At 34.7% G+C, this 21,819-nt stretch overlaps 1 protein-coding gene across 1 annotated transcript in view; it reads right to left on the reverse strand.

The window, feature by feature from the left end:
• Positions 1–21,819, reverse strand: part of CFAP52 (cilia and flagella associated protein 52) — a 73,151-nt gene that overhangs the window by 23,468 nt on the left and 27,864 nt on the right. The window contains exons 7-8 of the mRNA XM_074225605.1: positions 18,400–18,500; positions 12,289–12,459 (exon numbers count right to left, since the gene is read on the reverse strand). Of these exons, the coding sequence (XP_074081706.1) occupies positions 12,289–12,459; positions 18,400–18,500 (272 nt within the window). The remainder of the gene's footprint in view (positions 1–12,288; positions 12,460–18,399; positions 18,501–21,819) is intronic.

Here is a 21,819-nt window from a genome sequence, read left to right on the forward strand (position 1 = left end):
CCATGCAGTTTTCATTCTCCATACAGTTGCCAAATCAGTATTCTGAAATTACTGGCCAGTATTTATTCCTTTGCTCAGGCTTCTTAAATAAAATATAAGTAAATAAATAAAAAACAAATAAATAAATTTTATATAAACTAATGCATGTGCATACTCTTCTTTGCATTTTATACACTGAAGTAAATTAGCCTCCTAAATAAAAACAAAAATTCTTCTGTTTGACATTTAAAGCCCTTCACATTCATGCACTAAATTATCTTTCTGGGTTGATCTCATACAAACACTCTACATCCCAGCAAACGACTATTTAGTGTTCCTAGTACACAGCATTCCATTGCTTATCTGGTACAGGTGGTTCCCTACACCTGGAAGGCTCACATTTGAAATTCCCAGTTCAAATGACACTTCCAATAAGAGACCTTTCCTGATTTCCCAAGCCATCTCACTCTTCATCCAATTAATTTAGCAAATACTTTTAGTTCAATCTGTCAGTCATCAAAGTTTATTAAGTATTTATGACATGCCAAGCACTATGCTAAGTGTAGAGATACAAAAAAAGCAACAAAACAATTCCTGCTATATCAGAGCTCACTTTTTTGTATTTGATTTTTTTCAATTTTTATTTTACATGCACATAATTATCTTTGACTCTTACCTCAATAATGCATTTACTAATCCTAATCTAGGAGAAGAATTAAAACTTTTCTTAGAAGTGAGCCAAAAGATCATAGTGAATTCATAATATTGCATCCTTCATCAAGTGGTCTGATTTTATTAGTTACTGTACTTATTTATTTTTTCTTTGTTACAAAGTAGGGAGTCAATGTTGAGGGGCATATATGTAGTATTTGAGGGTTTGCAAAGTACTTCATACATTTTTTTTTTCACAACAATCCTGAGAAATAGGTGAAATTATGAGGAAACTAAGCTAGGTAGAAGTCAGTTTAGTTGTGTCCAACTCTACATGACCCCATATGAGGGGTTTTTTTTTTAGCTTTTTGTAAGGTAGTGGGTTTAAATGACTTGCCCAAGGTCACACAGCTAGGTGTATCTGAGATCAAATTTGAACTCAGGTCCTCCTGACTCCAGGGCCAGTGCTCTATCGACTGCACGACCTAGCCGCCCCCATATGAGGTTTTCATGGCTAAGATTCTGGAGTGTTTTTCCATTTCCTTTTCCAGCTCATTTTTGCAGATGCAGAACTGAGGCAACCAGAGTTAAGTGATTTGCCCAGGGTCACACAGCTAACAAATATCTGAGGTCAGATTTTAACTCAGAAATTGAGTTCACCACCTAGCTTTCTCTACACAGCTAGTAAGTGTCTGAGGTTAGATATGAACTCAGGTCCTCCCGATTCTAGATCTAACGTGTCATACATGATGCCACCTAGCTACCTCTAATATTAGAAAATAACCATGATATGTAAAAAGTTTCATTAAGCCTAACAAAAAAAAACTGAAATATCATCACAGTACAGTGTAATCTCTCAGGCGACTTGAGAGATTCACTTCTTATTTTTTGATGAGAGGTGTACCAAGTTTGAGTCATTATATACTGGTGGTCTACCAGAAGGTTGCTTTTCTCATTAGAATTTATTTAAATTAAGGAGGAGTCAGAATTAATTCTCAGAAATATAATAGCCTAATTAAGACTATAATATTCACATAGACTGACATTTCAGCAAATACTGAAAGCCAATACTTATATTTTTCTCAAGACTTCACATTCTGTGGGCAGCTAGGTGGTGCAGTGGATAGAGCACCGGCCCTGGAATCAGGAGTACCTAAGTTCAAATCTGGTCTCAGACACTTAATAATTACCTAGCTGTGTGGCCTTGGACAAGCCACTTAATCCCATTGCCTTGCCAAAAAAAAAAAAACCTAAAAAAAAAGAGTTCACATTCTGTTGGGACACACAACATATGATTCACAAGGTACATATACAAGATGGTAGAATAGATGGAAGGCACTAACAGCTAGTGCTTTCCAGGAAAGCCTTCCTGATGAAGATGAAATTTAAGCTGAGGCTAGAAGGAAGTCAGGGAAACTGAGAGGTGAAAATGAGAAGGGAAGCATCCTAAAGCATGTAGGGTAGCCAGTGTCAAGATATGGAGATGGCAAATGGAGTATCAGATATAATGAACTGTTAATTAGGCCAGTGAGGCTGAATGAAAGAGTGCATGGAGAAAATAATGAGTAAGGAGCCTGGAAAAGGGGGAAGGACCCAGGTTATGAAGAGGTTTATATTAAATATTAGACTTGTCCTGGAGATAAAATTGGATGACACCAAAAAGTAGTACCTATTTTCTTTGTTCATTCAACCCCTTTCAACACCAAAAAAAAAATATGTTGTGAATCCCCAAGGTAATTTAACAAACTCAAAATATCATTTAGATTAAGTGCTAATTCTGTTAACTTTTATCCAAATTTTTGCTCGAAATTTAAATTCATGTTATATAATCATAAAATATGAACTTTTATTCTACCTGTATTAATGAAATCCTTAAGTATGAGGTTAAAAACTTTAACTGTAAAATAATTATAAGTATTTATTATGAAATATTCTACAAGACCTTATAAGACCTCTATGATTACTATCATCTGCAAGACTTTATATGAAATTTTTATATTTTATAAATTTCATTAAATACAATATGCCAAAAATTGCCAAGAAATTGAATTCATTTTCTTAGTTTTAGCCACCTGAGTGATGAAAATGCATAGCTAGTTACAATATAAATTATTTAATTTTCTACTAGCCAACAACAATAATTGTATTATGATACGTGTACCTAAACTTCAATTTTCATATTTTGCTTTGTTGTTTTTTATAACTGTTTATATTTAAGGAAAGAATCTCTTCAGCTGAGATTGTCTCTCTTTTACTGGCCCCCTGACTATGCTTTCACAAAATTTCTACTGACCAGTGCTGTCCAGTAATTCATTTAATAATCAGATAGATCCAGATCAGGCAGCTGCAGCCTCAGCAGCCTGGAGCCAAGGCTGGGGAGGGAAGCACAAAGCCAGCTGTTCCCCAAGGCCTTCAGAAAATCAAAGTTGGGTTCCAGAATAAAACTGAGAATTCATGTCCTGGGCAGAGCCAAGATGGCAGCATGGAGGCAGGAATTCCTAGAAACTCATGCCCCAAAAGACTTCAAAAGCATACAAATTATGACTCTAGCCAAAACTTAGAGGGGCAGAAGCCATAGAAAGACTGAGTGATACAATGTCCCAGTCCAACAACTTAGAAGTTCCACATGAAAGATCTGCAGCAGCAGCCACAGGGCAAAATAGTGGGGTTGGGTGCCTGGGTCCATGGCAAAGAGGGGGTGGTTTCCAGACTCCTTGGCCCAGGGATCAACAGGAACAGCTTGAATGGGTGGTGAGAGAACTCTGCCACACCACAGTGAGTGCAAAGTGGAGCTCCAGCCTCAGAGCAGCCCTGTGGTGAGCATCTGCAGCAGGAGTTGGCAGGGCCACCCAGCACATCCAGAGCTCTCAGTCCATAGATGGTAAGGGGGTTGGGGTAGAATGTAGAGATTTCTCTGCTCTCCCTAGGGCAGGGAGGACTCATCTGTTTGCCCATACCCAAATCTAGGTTACAGTCTGGGCCCTCACACCACCACAGTCAAGCAGGGATCCTCCTCACAGTTCCAGGACAGAGGGGAGGACTGTGGTCATCCACATATCAGAGCACAGGCAAGAGAGCAATCAGCCTCTCATAAGACCTTGGAGGAATTACGGTCTCAGTGGGGTGTCCCAAGCCCCCCCCCCCCAAGCCCCCCCCCCCCCAAAGCCTTGGAAGTGTGGTAAATCAGTCTTAGGCTCAGAAAATGAGCAAACAAGAATCTGATCATAGAAAATTACTTTGGTCCTATGGAGGATCAAAATATATACTCAGATGATGACAAAATCGAAACTTCTGTATCCAAAACTTCCAAGAGAAATATGGATGATCTCAAAAAGGACTTTGAAAAGCAATTAAGGGAGATAGAGGAAAAATTGGGAGGAGAAATGAGAGTGATACAGATAAATCATGAAAACCAAGTCAGCAACTTGGTGAAAGAAATACAAAAAAATATTGAATAAAATAACACATTAAAAACCAGTTTAGGCCAAATGGATAAAGCAACACAAAAGGCAAATGAGGAGAAGAATGCCTTAAAAAGCAGAAATGACCAGCTGGAAAATGAGATAAAAAAAGCTCTCTGAAGAAAATAACTCCTTCAAATGCAAAATGGAACTAAAGGAAGCTGATGACATTATAAGAACTCAAGAAGAACTAAAACTATACCAAAAAAATTAGAATAAAATGTGAAATAGCTCAATGGAAAAACAACTGACCTTGAAAACAGATTCAGAAGAGATAATTTAAAAATTATTGGGCTAACTGAAAGTCATGACCTGGAAAAGAGCCTAGACTTCATTTTCCTTTCTGTTTTTTAAATTAATTTTTATTAAAGATATTGAGTTTTACAATTTTCCCCCCAATCTTACTTCCCTCCCCCCACTCCCCACTGAAAGCAATCTGTCAGTCTTTACTTTGTTTCCATGTTGTACCTTGATCTAAATTGGGTGTGATGAGAGAGAAATCATATCCTTAGAGATCAGACAATATGATATCTGTGTTTTTCTTAATTGCATGGGATAGTCCTTGAACTTTGTTCAAACTTCACAGCTCCTTATCTGGATATAGATGGCACTCTCCTTTGCAGACAGCCCAAAATTGCTCCTGATTGTTGCACTGATGGAATAAGTGAGTCCTTCAAGTTTGAACATCACTCCCATGTTGCTGTTAGGGTATACAGTATTTTTCTGGTTCTGCTCATCTCACTCAGCATCAGTTGATGCAAATCCCTCCAGGCTTCCCTGAAATCCCATCCCTCCTGGTTTCTAATAGAACAATAGTGTTCCATGACATACATATACCACAGTTTGCTAAGCCATTCCCCAATTGAAGAACATTTACTGGATTTCCAATTCTTTGCCACCACAAACAGGGCTGCTATAAATATTTTTTGTACAAGTAATGTTTTTACCCTTTTTCATCATCTCTTCAGGATATAAACCCAGTAGTGGTATTGCTGAGTCAAAGGGTATGCACATTTTTGTTGCCCTTTAGGGGTAGTTCCAAATAGCTCTCCAGAAGAGTTTGATGAGTTCACAGCTCCACCAAGAGTGTAATAGTGTCCCAGATTTCCCACAACCCTTCCAACAATGATCATTGTCCCTTCTGGTCATATTGGCCAATCTGAGAGGTATGAGGTGGTACCTCAGAGAAGCTTTAATTTGCATTTCTCTAATAATTAATGATTTAGAGCATTTTTTCATATGGCTATGAATTGCTTTGATCTCCTCATCTGTAAATTGCCTTTGCATATCCTTTGACCATTTGTCGATTGGGGAATGGCTTTTTGTTTTAAAAATATGACTCAGTTCTCTGTATATTTTAGAAATGAGTCCTTAGTCAGAATCATTAGTTGTAAAGATTGTTTCCCAATTTACTACATTTCTTTTTGATCTTGGTTACAGTGGTTTTATCTGTAGAAAAGCTTTTTAATTTAATGTAATCAAAATCATCTAATTGGTTTTTGGTGATGTTCTCCAACTGTTCCTTAATCATAAACTACTCCCCTTTCCATAGATATGACAGGTAAACTAGTCCTTGATCTTCTAATTTGCTTATAGTATTGTTTTTTATGTCTAAGTCCTGTAACCATTTGGATCTTATCTTGGTAAAGGGTGTGAGGTGTTGGTCTAATCTAAATTTCTTCCATACTAACTTCCAATTATCCCAGCAGTTTTTATCAAAGAGGGAGTTTTTATCCCAATGGCTGGATTCTTTGGGTTTATCAAACAGCAGATTACTATAATCATCTCCTGCTTTTTACACCTAGTCTATTCCACTGGTCCACCACTCTATTTCTTAGCCAATACCAAACAGTTTTGATGACTGATGCTTTATAATATAATTTTAGATCAGGTAGGGCTAAGCCACCTTCTTTTGCACTTTTTTCATTGTTTTATAATTATTTCCAAAAAGATTCTGAGTCTGTCTCGGCAAATAGACTCCCAAGTATTTTATATTGTCTGAGGTTACTTTGAATGGGATTTCTCTTTCTAGCTCTTCCTGCTGTATCTTGTTAGACAGCTATAGAAAAGTTGAGGATTTATGAGGGTTTATTTTATAACCTTCAACTTTGCTAAAATTGCTAATTGTTTCCAGTAGTTTTTTGGATGATTTCTTGGGATTTTCCAGGTAGACCATCATGTCATCTGCAAAGAGTGAGAATTTTTTCTCTTCCTTCCCAATTCTAATTCCTTCAATTTCTTTTTCTTCTCTAATTGCTGATGCTAACATTTCTAATATAATATTGAATAGTAGTGGTGATAATGGGCATCCTTGTTTCACCTCGATCTTATTGGGAATGCCTCTAGCCTCTTCCCATTGAATATAATGCTTGTTTATGGTTTCAGATAGATACTGCTAACTATTTTAAGGAACAATCCATTTATTCCTACACTCTCTAGTGTAAAAACACATAGGAATGGATGCTGTATTTTGTCAAAAGCTTTTTCAGCATCTATTGATATGATCATCTGATTTCTAATTGGTTTGTTGTTGATATAATTGAGTATACTAACAGTTTTCCTAATATTGAACCAACCCTACATTCCTGGAATAAATCCTACTACATAATGTATTATCCTAGTGATGATGATGATGAAGTCAATGGACGATAAAGGAAAAAGATTGGGAAGAAAGGAAGAATGGGGGACTAAGATATTACACATAAGAGTCAAGAAAAAGCTTTTACAGTGGAGTGGAATGGGGGGAAGCAAGGGGGAATGAGTGAGCCTTCATTCTCATCAGAGATGACTCAGAAAGGAAATAACATACACACTTAATAGATTATAGAAATCTATCTTATCCTAGAGAAAAATGAGAGGAAAAGAATGGGATAAGGGAGAATGGGGGGAGAGGAGGGAGAGTAGGTAATAGAAGAGAGGGAAGATCAGGGGAGAGGGTACTCAGATAATGTACATCAATGTATTTTTGAACAGGGACAGGATGAAAGGAGAGAGAGAGAATGGAGGAACAGAGTGGAGGTACAGCTAGTAATAGCAACTGTGGGAAAAATATTGAAGCAACTTCTCTGATGGCTATGATAGGGAAGGCAACTCATCCCAAAGACAGAGCCATTGGAATCTGAACACAGATTGAAGTACACTTTTTTTTCCTCTCTCACTATTCTTGAGGTTTCTCATCTTTTTGCGGGGAAGGGGGGTTTATGATTACTCTCACAACACGATTATTGTAATAATATAAAATAAATAAACAAAAACCAAAACAAAACCAAACACCCTATCAGTTAGAATAGTAACATAACTGTAGTTTAAGGCTAAATCACAAAATAGCTGTAATACTACAAAGAAGGGAAATATTACATTTATTTCTATAGAATGTCTAAATTAGTCAATGATAATTTCAAGATAGCTTGTAATGTACTTGTTCAAGCTTGGTTTCTCAGTCTAATATTTAGTTGCAGGAACTTAAAATTCATAACATCTGGATCATTTATAAAAACTGTTTAGAAAATTGGAAGTTAGTATGGCAGAAACTTGGATTAGACCAACATCTCACACCCTATATCAAGATAATATCAAAATGGGTACAGGATTTAGACATAAAAGAAAATATTATAAGCAAACTAGGAGATCAAGGAATAATTTAGCTGTCAGATCTATGGAAAGGGAAACAGTTTATGACCAAGAAAGAGATGGAGAACATCATTAAAAACAAATTGTGAACTCATCCAATCTTTCTAGGGAACAATCTGGAATTATGCCCAAAGTGTAATAAAAATATGCATACCCTTTGATCCAGCAATACCACTTTTGAATATATACCCTGAAGAAATTATGAAAAAGGGTAAAAACATCACTTGTACAAAAATATTCATAGCAGTCCTGTTTGTGGTAGCAAAGAATTGGAAATCAAGTGAATGTTCATCAATTGGGGAACAGCTGAACAAATTGGGGTAAATATATGTTATGGAACACTATTGTTCTATTAGAAAACAAGATGGATGGGATTTCAGAGAAGCCTGGAAAGACTTGTATGAACTGATGTTGAGTGAGATGAACAGAACCAGAACAACATTGTATACCTCAACAGCAACATAGGGGTGATGATCAACCTTACTGGATACCTCAACAGCAACATAGGGGTGATGATCAACCTTACTGGACTTGCTCATTCCATCAATGCAATAATAAGGGACAATTTTAGAGTGCCTGCAATGGGGAATACTACTGGCAATGGAGAATATTACCAGTATCCAGAGAAGGAACTGTGGAATTTAAACAAAAACCAATTACCTTCAATTTGTTTTTAAAAAGTGTCTAATGGGGGCGGCTAGGTGGCACAGTGGATAGAGCACCGGCCCTGGAGTCAGGAGGACCTGAGTTCAACTCTGGCCTCAGACACTTAATAATTACCTAGTTGTGTGGCCTTGGGCAAGCCACTTAACCCCATTGCCTTGCAAAAACTAAAAAAAAGTGTCTAATGTACAACATAATTTTGCTATTTCTAATATTTTATTTTCTCCTCAAGGATATGATTTCTCTCTCAACACATTCATTTTTGATCAATGTATATCATGGAAACAATGTAAAGATTACCAGACTACCTTCTGGGGGGAGGGGGAGGGAAGGGAGAGTAGGGGAAGATTGTAAAATTCAAATCCTTAAAAAATGATAACTATTGTATATAATTGGAAAATTAATAAAATATTTTTAAAAATCTGGATCAAATGATTAATACTAGCTGATAAGATACCATTACAGGAAGGAAGGAAGGAAACTAATTTAGTTCAATGTACATAATACAAATGAGACAAATACACATGGATTTGATCATTCATTGGAAATTGTTTTATACTTGAAAAATGAATATGGCATTTTGGAAACAATTTGATGATAAGCTGAGGAACTGCAAAAACATGTTACATTTCATCAGAAGTGGATAAAATTTTTTGAAATCACTTTATGAATATTGAAATCATTCTGAGTATGATCTTTACAATTTTGAATTCCTATAGGAGAAAAAAGCCTATAACAATGTACACATGCACATATGCTTGTTTTCATGGAGGGAAAATATATTTATGACATAATTAAGCTTCCATTTACTGTTTAAGGCACCACTAAAGAATTTTTAACCTTAAGCTCTTGAACTATCATCATGAACTCTCAAAGGCTTCACAAACTGCTAAATGGGAACCATTGCACTATAATTCACTGAGATAAATGAATTGTCACATAATTAGAACTACATTTTAGAGAATCACTTTGGCAGATAAGTGACAAATGGTTTGTAGTAGAGACACACTTGTGGTTAAAAGAAAAATTAGAAGGCTATTGAAAAAAGCCAGAAGTGATGGATTGAACTAGGGTGGAACTAGGATGGAAGCTATATAGAGATATGTGGCAGACTCATAAGATTTTTCAGTAGATTGGATATGTAGGGTGAGAGACCTAGAGAATGACCTTGAGACTGTGCTTGGGTGAATTGGAGGGTGAAAGAAAAATAAGACTGTTGTAAAGAAGAGAGTGTTTGGGAAGGAAGATAATAAGTTTAAGAAAGAAACCAGAGATTGCTAGAAATGTAAATATTGAAATCTGCATAGAGATGATAATTGAATCCATTTGTTTATCTGTATATATGTTTTTTCTTGATAGAATATAAAACTTGTTGCAGGTAGGTACTATTTTGTCACAGTATCTCCAGGATTTAGCACATAAATCCTTTGGTCCACAACAGTTAAGACACTTAGAAGCTTGTAGAATTGAACTGAAAGGTTATCATATGTAATTGAAATTTGACCTGTTCTACATTGTCCCAGAAGGAAAAATGATCTGTAAGGTTCCTTTCAATTTTTAGGTTCCGTGACATGGGAACACAAAATCTTCATGGAATTATAATCTGCTCATCTCATTCTGTGCTTTTTTGTATTTCAGTTAAGCTACTAGTTTTGTTCTGAAATAACCAAAGAAATGTGGACATATCACATAACTAAAGGTACCTAGACAATGTCCAAATAGAATGTTTCCTTTAGCATGAAAATGTCTTCATCAATTTAAGAATCATGGAATTTTAGAGTTTGAATGGACATTTGCAGGCAACAAGTACATACAACATATTCGTAATGCAGGAATCCTTTGTCCAACCTCACCTTTACAAACAGCTAATACTACTCTAGCCTTAGATATTTAGGTAGTGTGTTGAAATCTTAGAACTTTCTGGCACACTTTATTAAACTCTACATAGCAGTATTCTCACCATGTATTGAACTGTTTTAAAAAGCTTACCTTCAAACAACCCTGCCTATTTGGGTTGTTACCTGTTCAATGCCTAGACCATTAAAGAAGCTTAATATTTAAACCAGCAATGACAAACTTTGTAATACACTTCTTTCAGATTCTTGTATCTTGATGATAATCTGTTTGTTCTTTTGCATGTTTGTACTCTTTGAATGATTATATAAGAGACATAATCCCTGCTGCACATCATCCTGAGTTTTTCATAAATATGTGATGCTCACAAATGCAAAATAACAAGGGGCCTGATTATATTCAGTAACTTTATTTTTAACTCTACTGAGTTAACTTTTTCTCCAGTGTTAAATAGATATTTTAGGTGCTGAAAAGGAACAACGACTAGATGTTTTATCATCTATTAACTTAATAAAAACAAAGTACACAGTTTTCTTACATAAGCAACTTAAAATAGTAAAGAAAATGTCCACAATAATACTAAGAATGGTAATTAAAATACATTTTAACAGTACTAAGTTCATAGACAGAAAAAAAGCAATAGGAAATAGGAGATGTATCCTTAATTTTCAAAGAAGACCATGACATCAGGGAGGTGATGCCATGACAAGCACATGAATTGGAATTGACTAAGAGGTCCTATGCTATGTCACCAGCCTCACTTTTTCCTCCAGAGCCATCTGGGTCCAATGGCCAGATATGTATCAGAATGTGGAAATGGCCCTGGATGCAAGATAATGAGGATTAAGTGACTTGTCCAAGGTCACACAGCTAGTATCTGAGGCCAGAATCTAATTTCCATCCTCCTGAATCCAAGGTCAGTACTCTACCCACTGTGTCACCTAGCTGCCCTAAGAGTTGTATGAAGGATTAATGAAGATAAATGAAGATTAACTAGGAACATTTTAAGTAGTCAGTTCAAAACATATGAAATCTTTGCTCCACTGAGATTGGCTGCCTTAAATACTTTCTTAAGAAAAAAAAATCTGTAAAAGGATGTATAAACTCATGCTTAAGTAAATGAGGCTTTGATCTAATCTGCTCTGATTGGAATGAACATTCTATTTGAAATCCACTCACTTTAACTTTATTATTAAGATTATAGCTTATCTTTATGTAGGACCCTATGGTTTACAAAATACATTATCTCATTTTAATCCTGTTAAAACTTCTATGAAATAAGTATTTCAACTGTATTAATCCTTATTAAACAAAGGTTCAGAAGTAAAATAACTTGCTAAAATACACATAGTCCTAAATGGGACATCCAGGGCTCAAACCCAGGTCTTCTTCACACTCTGAATTCATAAATCTTTCTGGGGAAACATACTTTAGGGTGCTATGAATGACTGTGTAAAGACCATTGGATTTGGAGGCATGGTTGCAAAAGACCCCTAAAATCCTTAAGAATGGGCCCGGGTGGGGGGCAGCTAGGTGGCAGAGTGGATAAGCACCTGCCCTGGAGTCAGGAGGACCTGAGTTCAAAGCCAGTCTCAGACACTTAATAATTACCTAGCTGTGTGACCCTGGGCAAGTCACTTAACCCCATTGTCTTACAAAAAGCAAAACAAAACAAGGATGGACAGGGCTGTACTACTTACCACAGAGGACAGACTCTATAGCTGCTTCATCTGCACAACTTTCAACTCCACACATAACAAAATTTTGGAAAACAATTTAATTTACTTAGGGATTTTTTTCAGGGGAATAAAATAATATCCAAGTGGAATATATCAAATTCTCAACTTCTGATTGAATTTAAGTTTTATTTTATTTTAAGGCAATGGGGTTAAGTGACTTGCCCAGGGTCACACAGCTAGGCAATAGGTAAGTGTCTGAGGTCTAATTTGAACTCAGGTCCTCCTGACTCCAAGGCTATCCATGTACCAACCAGCTGCCCCCTCTGATTGAATTTAAGAAGTAAAAAAAAAAGTCTCCCATTCCTACTTACTATGGGAAAACGATGTCTTGAACAGCACCACTGTGACAGGTGGCAATGAGTTCTTCTTTAAAATCAGTGTAACTGAGGCAATAAATGTGGGCTGCTTCTGTTCCAACAAAGAACTGGTGCCCTTGACCTCGCAGTGCAATGGAAGTAAGTCCACCTTGTAGCTGAATTTTTCTTAAAAAAAAAAAAAAGTAATGCGTTTACAGATTTGATGCAATTCAGCAAGTACAGTACTAAACATTTGCTATGTTTTTAGCAGGGAAGGAGAACACAAAAACTTGTTATGCTGTAGTTAACAGACAACACTGAAGACCCATGAGACAAAGAATTTGAGATTTAGAGATAGAATATGATCACTTTAAGGTCAGGGAAAGGAAAAAAAATAAGCCTGGTCTTACTAGAGAGTTAAGGATGGGTGAATGAGGGGCTGATATCTTGAAAACAATATTGACAGCTATCAGAATAGAGGCAAGACCCCTCCCCCCAACCTCAACATACCTACTACTCCCCACCAAAAGCAAAATCCAATCAGAATGAGTTCAAGAAATCCATTGAAAAACCTCAGGAAGTGACTTTTTCCAACCAACAACTACACAAACCACACAGCTTGAGAGACTAGAGAGGGAAGTTGCTAGTCAAGCCAATGCCACTTCAAGCAAATAAGGTAGATTGATATCTATTAGATGTGCTATATAACTGCTGCTGCTATGGTTGTTGTTGCTATCTTCCTAGCATGAGCAGAGTTCAGCAAGACTCAAATATAGCTTATAGGGCATTATTTCTGGAGGCAAGAAAAGCACAGAAATCCTAGAGAAAAAAAAGATCTAGGGTGGCGAGAAAAGCACAAATAGGGCATTAAAAACCACAAGGAACAGCAGTGACCATTGGAGTCCATTGTGTGCTCAGACAGGGACAGCCCAGGCACCAAAAGCTATAATGTCCCTTCTATTCTGTCTTTTTTAAAAAAAATTATTTATTCATGTTGGACTTAAATAAAAAAAAATAAAAGAACATTTCCATGTACACAGCACAACATATAAAGTGTATTCAATATAAAATCATGAATTTCCATTTTATACAGTTCACTTTTAAAAAAATTATGTAATATGACTAAAATGAAAATAAATTTAATATGATTTGTACATGTTCACTGTCATAGGGAGAGGGAAGATAGAAAAATGTGAAGCTTAAAAGCTTACAAAAAAGAATACAGAAAACTATCTTTGCATGTAATTGAAAAAATAAAAGAAAAATTATGTAATAAACATTACAAAACTCTTTCAAAATTACCTTACTTTTCTTTGCTTCCTTCTAGGTTTTCTTTTGTTCTCTGCTGTGTACTTTTTTCTTCCTCCCCGCCTTACCCCACCCTAGAGAAGGCTACCATTAGATATGTGCATATATACCAAATAATTAATTCTTATCCCAAAAGCTTAAATCTTTACGTTGGTCAAACATAAAGTTACTATAATCATTTGATACTGTATATTGGATATCTACTCTATTCCACTAATTTACCTTTTTATATCTTATTAGCCAATACCAGGTAGTTTTGATAATTACTGTTTACGATCTAGTAATGCTATATCTCCTTAACATTTTTTTATTAGTTCCTTTGAAATTTTTGTCCTTTTGTTTTTCCAAATGAATTGTGTTATTTTTTTCTAACTCAGGAAAATAGTTTTTTGGTCACTTAAATGAGATGGCTTTGGATAATCAGATTAGTTTAGGTAAAAATATCATTTTTTATTGTATTAGTTCTGCCCTGCCTTGACAGACTTTATAAAAATAAATATATTTGTATGTAAACATATAAATAAACAAATGAAAAATAAAAAGCATTTTAAATTATGTTCATGTAATTTCTGGGTTTGTTTTAGTAGTTATACTCCCAGAATTTTATATTGTCTATAGTTATTTCAAATAGGATATCTCTTACTATTTCTTCTTGAAGGTTTTTGTTGGCAATATATAGAAATGCTGGTGATTTATGTGGATTTATTTTATATCCTCCCACGTTACAGAAATTATTAATTATTTCAACTAAGTTTTTAATTGACTCTCCAGGGTTTTCCAATTATATCATGATAATATCTGCAAAAACAGTTTTATTACTTCATCATTCATTCTGATTCCTTAAATTTATTTTATTTCTCCTTTTGTTATCACTAGCATTTCTAATACAGTATTTTTTTCAGACAATGGGGTTAAGTGACTTGCCCAGCTAGGAAATTATTAAGTGTCTGAGGCCAAATTTGAACTCAGATGTCTTCCTGACTCCAGGGCCAGTGCTCTATCCATTGGACCACCTAGTGGTCTCTCTAATATAGTATTGAATAATATTCGTAACTGGGCATCTTTGTTTCACTCCTATTATTACTGGAAAGGCTTATAGTTTATTTCTATATTACAAATAATTCTGGCTGATGGTTTTAGAGAGATGCTTTTTATCCTAAGGAAAGATTCACTTATACCTATGCTTTTAGATGTTTTAAATAGGAATAAATGTATTTTATCAAAGTTTTTGCCTGAATGCATTGATACAATTATATGATTTTTGTTTATTTGTTATTGATATAATTGATTATATTAATAGTTTTCCTTATGTTAAACCATCCCTATATTCCTGGTATAAATACCATTTGATCACAATGCACTCATGGCTAGTGTTTTATATAGGATTTTTTACATCCATGTTCAATAATGAAATTGGTCTATAATTTTCTTTCTCTGTTTTTGTTCTTTCTAGTTTAACTTTTTAATAAAACATATTTTGTTTCATTCTTTGCCTGCTATGACAAATAATTAATATTGGAATTAATGAATCCATGAATGTTTTGTTGAACTCACTTTTAAATCCATCTAGTTCTGTAGCTTTCCTAAAATAATATTATGAAGCTATTTTATTTCCTCTTCTGTTAATTGAGACAATTTATTTTTTTTTGTAAATATTCTTCCAGTTCACTTAAACTGTTAAATTTGTTGACATATAATTGGGCAAAACAACTCCTTATAACTGCTTTCATCTCATCTGTTTAAGTGGAAGATGCACCTATTTCATTTTTTATGATTGTGATTTGCTTTTTTTCTCTATCTTTTAAAAGTTATATTAACCAATAGTTTGTCTACATCAATGATGTCTTCATAAAATCAACTCCAAGTTCCATTTATTAAGTTAATGGTTTTCTTACATTCAATTTTATTAATCTCTCTTTAATTTCTAGAATTTCCAATTTAGTATTTAATTGGGGATGTTAAGTTGTTCTTTTTTTAGTTTTTTAAAAAATTGCATTCCCAATTCATTGGTTTGCTCTTTCTTTATTTTATTAACACAAACATTTAGAGATATAAATTTGCCATGACAACTGCTTTCACAGTATCCCATAGGTTTTAATATGTTGTCTCGTTGTCATTCTTTTTAATGAACCCACTTTTTAACTCACTCATTCTTTAAGATTAAGTTATTTAATCTCCAATTAGTTTTTAATGCATTGGGAGGATCAAGGGAAATTAGCAATAATGATACCAGAAAACAAAAACGGTCTTTGACATACTTTCTTAAATGTACAGGAAAAAAACAGAAGAAAGTTCAGAATGAAACACAAACAGGATAGTTTCAAAAGTAACATGTGGAATGTAATGTGTGCTGTTTTAAAAAGGAAGCAGTATAAAAAGGAGAGCCATAGTTTCACAAACAGTTCTCTTTTTCTATTCTGTTATGCATATGGAAATGTTCATTTCTGGCATTTAAAATCAAAATTTTTTAAAGTACAATTAATTTAAAAATTAATTTTAAGGGATAGGCTAGAGGCAGGGAGATGAACTGTAAGAGAAAAATAAATAGTTTGAGTAAGAAGTGATGAAACTGGATTGATAGTACTGACAAAAACAGTCAACCTGTTAACAAGGACAAAAAAATGGGACAATGGAATGATATGCCTTTAGAGAATCATGAAAGGACTCTCACAAATAAGAATTTGTAACTTCATTTAAATTATGTGATACAAAAGGATAAATTGGTGCCACAGATATAGCTTGTTTGCAATTGTTTACTTCAAGTCACTAAAGTTCATTATAGGGAGAAAAGGAAGCTAATGTTACTTAACTTTAGCTACGCAAAAAAAATTTTGGGATAGGAAAACTGGAATAAAAATCCTTGTATCTGCTAACTTACTCTTGCATCACCTTGTTTGAACCATTACATCCTTTCCCTCACTGTTTATATTTATATCTTTAGGATTTCTGAAAGCAAAGTGATGAATAAACTTTTAAATGTGATATAATTATGGCAATCATTATCACTAGCAGTAACATTATTATTATTATTATTTTATCATGGCTGAGTTAAGTTCTCCTTCACCCAACACCTACCACACTGAAATAATTTCAGACTTGTGTTTCTCTAAACATGATTGACTAAGAAGTTCTTTCCAATTACTCCATGATAAATCATGCATATTAATGGAGAACATAAAGAATTTTTCCCAGTCAGTTTTCTTGCCAACTACTTTGGATTTTTGTATGTTTGATAAGAAAGTCTTTTATTGTCATTCACTTTATACTGTCAATAAGTGGGAAATTATATACTAAGGTAAATTTCATCTCAGGGTTTATGAATTATTTTGATTCTTATAATGAAATCACAAATTGTAGAGTCAAGATGAATGAATTTTAGTATTTAAACTTATCTCATTACATTTGAACAATCTTCTGAGATTGTTAGATAAGCATCAGTATCATCGATCAGTCAATCAACAAGCATTGGCCTTGGGAATACAAAATGAAAATACTCTCCAAGTACCTACACTTCAACCCAGGAAGAAGATGAGTACATATCAAAGGTTTATGCAGAACACATACAAAGTTGATGTAAGAGGGAGAAGCTGAGGCCAAATATGTGACCAGGCCTCTTCTGATGAGCAACACACTCTGGCTTCTTGAGAAGACCCTGAGAGCAGCTCCTGGACGATCTCATCTGTGTAACCCCCTGACTGGTCTGGGTCAAAGAAGCCTAGCAACTAAGCTAGGAACAGCCATCCACTTCCTGGGCTATAAGGAAAGAAACGCCTTTCAATGTGGCCTCTTTGTCAACAATATCTCTCCCTTGGAGATGGAGTGGGGTAAACGGGAAAAGAGGGAAGCTATGACAACTACATGCTGTCATTTCCTTGCTAGAATGAGTCAGAAATGACCTCAAATCCTTGGCTACCTCTTCTGCCTTATGCTCCCCCACCCATCCAAGCACAGGTGATCTCACAACAATTCTGAAAGGTAGAATGAAATTACCATCCCTAATAGCTACCTCATAAGCTCAGAAGTCATGTGCTAGTCAACTAGCAGGAGGTGATTTTTGCAAAAGCTTTTAAAAGTGACTGAAAGAACAAAAAACCTTGTTTCACTATATAGAAGACCTGTACTTTATAACTTTATAACAGGTGAGCAGACCTACAAAATTTGTCTTTATCTCCTAGAACATAATAGGTAATAAGTGTTTTAAATATGTTAATACTTCTAAATCTTTTGTGTTATATGCAATTTTTAATGTAGAGGAAAAAATAACTGTTCTATATCAGATATCTATATAGGTGTATATATATGTATATCTACATTTGTATCATGTATATACACACACACACACACACACACACACACAAACACAGAGAGAGAGTCCATTTAAGTACCCTTTCTAAAAGGAACCCCATTAATTCCTTTAGGGAAGACCCTAAACATGATTAAATATCAATTTTATGTATTTCCTCCAAATCTCTCTGGTGTTCAAGTTGCACCACCATTGAATCTAAGTCCATCTGAACCCCTTTTCTGAGAAGAGGTCTACCTTGTGTCCTAAAATGCCAAACTCCTAAGATGCTACCAAATCCCAGGGGCATCTGCTCCTATAGAGGGATCCATGCACCTGAGTTCAAGGGGAAACAGATCTTTTGGGAAAGGGGGGGAAAAAGAAAAATGTAATCTTTTATTCAATAACTGATTAATTTGCTTTACTAAACAAAAGTTTAAAAGAGCAGATTGATATTATTCAGGAGCAGCCTTCAGTCTATCTGCCCAATATATCTTACCAATCCAATTTAGCAGAACATAGACATCAAAACTCACTTGATTGGTTTGTAGCTTGGGCTTTTACAAAGAGCCAGTACCCCTGCTCCAGAGCCTACTAGCAAACTTCCCATCTTCAGACACTTGATAGTTGTGACTCCCTAAGATAAAAATACCATCATCACTGTGTGAACAGTTCCATTGTAAAGAATTAGTACAAGTTATTCCCTTGAAGAAATGGTCCCTCAGATTAGCAAGAGCCTGTTTAAGGTTTGGTAATTAGATCAAATCACTTCAATTCAAGAAACATTTATGAACTTCCTAAAAGTAGAAGACAGTGTACTGGTTCCTGGGGAAGCAAAGAGCAAAAAAAAAAAAATAAAAAGTCTGATCTTTGCTTTAAAAGAGCATGTATTCTAATGTGGTAAATGTAGGCTTTATAACAGGCTAGTTACCTTAGGAGGTTTTAGACTCTGGTGTGAGAAGTGAACCTAATGAATTTATCATTAAAAACAATGCACTGAGGGACAATATAAATTGCCCCTTTTTAGGTATCAATATAGGCATAATGTTGTTATCCAGTTGTTTCAGTCACATCTGACTGTGTCCCTAGGCTGAGTTTTTCTTGGCAGAAATTCTGCAGTGGTTTACCATTTCCTTCTTCAGTTCATTTTACAGATGAGGAACTGAGGCAAATAGGGTTAAGTGACTTGCTCAGGTCACACCACTATTATGTGACTGAGGATGATGAGAATTCATAAAGTCTTCATGGTACTAGGCCCAGTTGCTTCACCTAGCTGACTCATAGGCATAATAATTGTAAAGAATTCTGTTTAACAGTTATAGAAAGAAATCAGCTATTATAAATTTATCTATACTTCTTCTTGACAACCATGTCATTAGCAATTACACATTTTGCTCCATAGACACACATGCTTTTCTGCTCCTGCTGTTATAAAACCTCTTAGGGAACAAGCACATACAAATGAATTGAAGAAGTAGCTTTTTTGTTGTTAATGGGTTTAAACTTAATTGTTTTAAAACTGATCTATTCCTTTAAAAAGGGCATCAATCTCCCAAATGTCATTTGTAGCTCAGACTTTAGAATGCCAGTGATACTGATTTTGGCTCCAAACTCTCAGAAGGCTCTAGCCAAAATGGTCATCATTAGGACATTAGTAGTTAGGAGAAAAAGATACTCAAGATTTTTATTCTCCCCTTTGGCTCTTTTCTCTTATGGTCTTATTAGATGAAGCAAGTACAATCCTCTTTCTTGACACATTACAGCTACAATCGACAGCTTTCCATTGTCTCTTTCAGGAAATGGGAGCATCCTGTCAAGGTGTATCCAACAAGGACCTAGTAGGAATCAGGTCAACATCTAAGTGATGCATGGTTAGAGTGATGGGTCTTGAGTCAGGAGGTTATAAGTTTAAATATGACCTCAGATACTTACAAGCTATATAACTTTGAATGTCATTTAAACTCAGTTTCCTCAACTGTAAAATGAAGATAATAATAATGCCAATCTTCCAGGGTTGCTATGGGGATCAAATAAGATAATATAAAAAGTGTAAAATGCTTGCTACATAGTGGCTACTGATTGATAGTTATTATTAATTCCATATTCTTTGCAGGAATATTTGTGTCTTCATTTTTAGAAATAATGCTAAGATATTATATTCTTCAATAATTAGGAGTAAAGTAGTTTTGTATGTATGCATTATGAAAATTTTACTATAATAGGAATTTGAGTCTGAAGGGAACTTATATATCATTTAGTCCAAGTCTCCATCTGATATGTATATATATATATATATATATATATATATATATATATATATATTTTTTTTTTTTTTTTTGCAAGGCAATGGGGTTAAGTGGCTTGCCCAAGGCAAGGTAGGTAATTATTAAGTGTCTGAGGTCAGATTTGAATTCAGGTATTCCTGACTCCAGGGCTGGTGCTCTATCCACTGCACCACCTAGCCACCCCATCAAGTCCATTTTATAAATGAGACTCAGAAAGGTTAAATGATTTTCTCAAGGTCACACAGGCAGTAAATAATTCAATTTAACTAACATTTATTAAGTACCTGTTAAGTACAAGGTGGAAACAGCATGGCAAAATAGTTAGAATTAGAATCTGAGTTCAGATCTGGTTTCTTACACATTATTAGCCATGTAACCCTGGAAAAATCACTTCTTGGTGCTCTATATCTTTCATGTCTTTAAAATTATAAAAGATTTGCAGGTTGGCCTTGGTGAATAGAATTTACCCACAAGGAATTCTCTACACCAATGAAACCATAGATTTATATCAAATGGAGGAAAAAAGTACATTTCTATATTTATACATATATACATTTATGATATGTGCTATGTATACAGATGTATCATAATATATGCTTTGGTACCTGGAGAAGCAATGAAAAGATCTGTGAATTTGGAGATAAAGGTCATGGGTCAAGTTATAACAAGTTGCTGATTTGTATCAATGGCAAAATTTTCTATGTCATGAGTTTCTTACATTGATGAAATAATGGATCCAGGTTCCTCCCCCACAGAAGACAAAACAAAACAAAATAAAACTCTCAAGGAGCTTCTGTTTTATTGAATGTAATGTAACCATAATTCAAACCCAAGACCACTGATTCCAAATCTAATATACTTTGCACTATACCATGCTTCCTTAAACTCATGTTTGCAAATATTCATTAAACACCTCTCTCATGGGCAAAATCATTATGTTGAGTTGGACTCAGTCTACTAAAGTGTCCCATAATAAACTACTTTTTTAATATTAAAACTTGGCAGCTGTAAGAGGGGCTAACTCCAAATATGGCCCCATATCAGTGTTGCTAACACAACTATATTTAAAGAAGATTTTTTTGAAATGCATTTTACATGTGTCTATGAAGGAAGCTATATTAAAATTTTTCACAATTTCTTGTCTATCCCATTATTCTAGTTCCTCTGTTCCTTTTAGTTACCTCATCCTATAAACCCATCTTTAAACCTAGGTCCTTCTCTAGATAGATGTCTTCCTCTATTATTTTTTCATATTAACTTTCATACTCTTCCTTGATTCAATTAATCCTAATGTCCCACAACCCTCTTTTGAATCCCACAGGGATTGAATTTAGAATTCCTCCTTCATGATTTCCAGAGTATGTCTGCCAATAATTCTCTGCAATTTTTTTAGGAAGAATACTTTTCTAAAGACTTTTCCCTTGTAAAGCACCAAAATAATCTTTTGAAAAAGTATTTAAAAATAATATAATCCATATAATTTTAAATAGTTTAAGCAGCATTGATTTTTCCAGATACCACAATTATCACATGTACCTTAATTTCTAAGAATCCTGTATTTCACATCCCAAGGAATCTATAAAACATTTCATATTTTTCAACTTCTCTCTGAAAAAGCACTTGTTTAAAAGAAGACAGTTTGGCAACAATAAGGCACAATTTTGGGGTGTC

Source organism: Macrotis lagotis, chromosome 2 (genome assembly GCF_037893015.1).
Source record: "Macrotis lagotis isolate mMagLag1 chromosome 2, bilby.v1.9.chrom.fasta, whole genome shotgun sequence".
Lineage (NCBI taxonomy): Eukaryota > Metazoa > Chordata > Mammalia > Peramelemorphia > Peramelidae > Macrotis > Macrotis lagotis.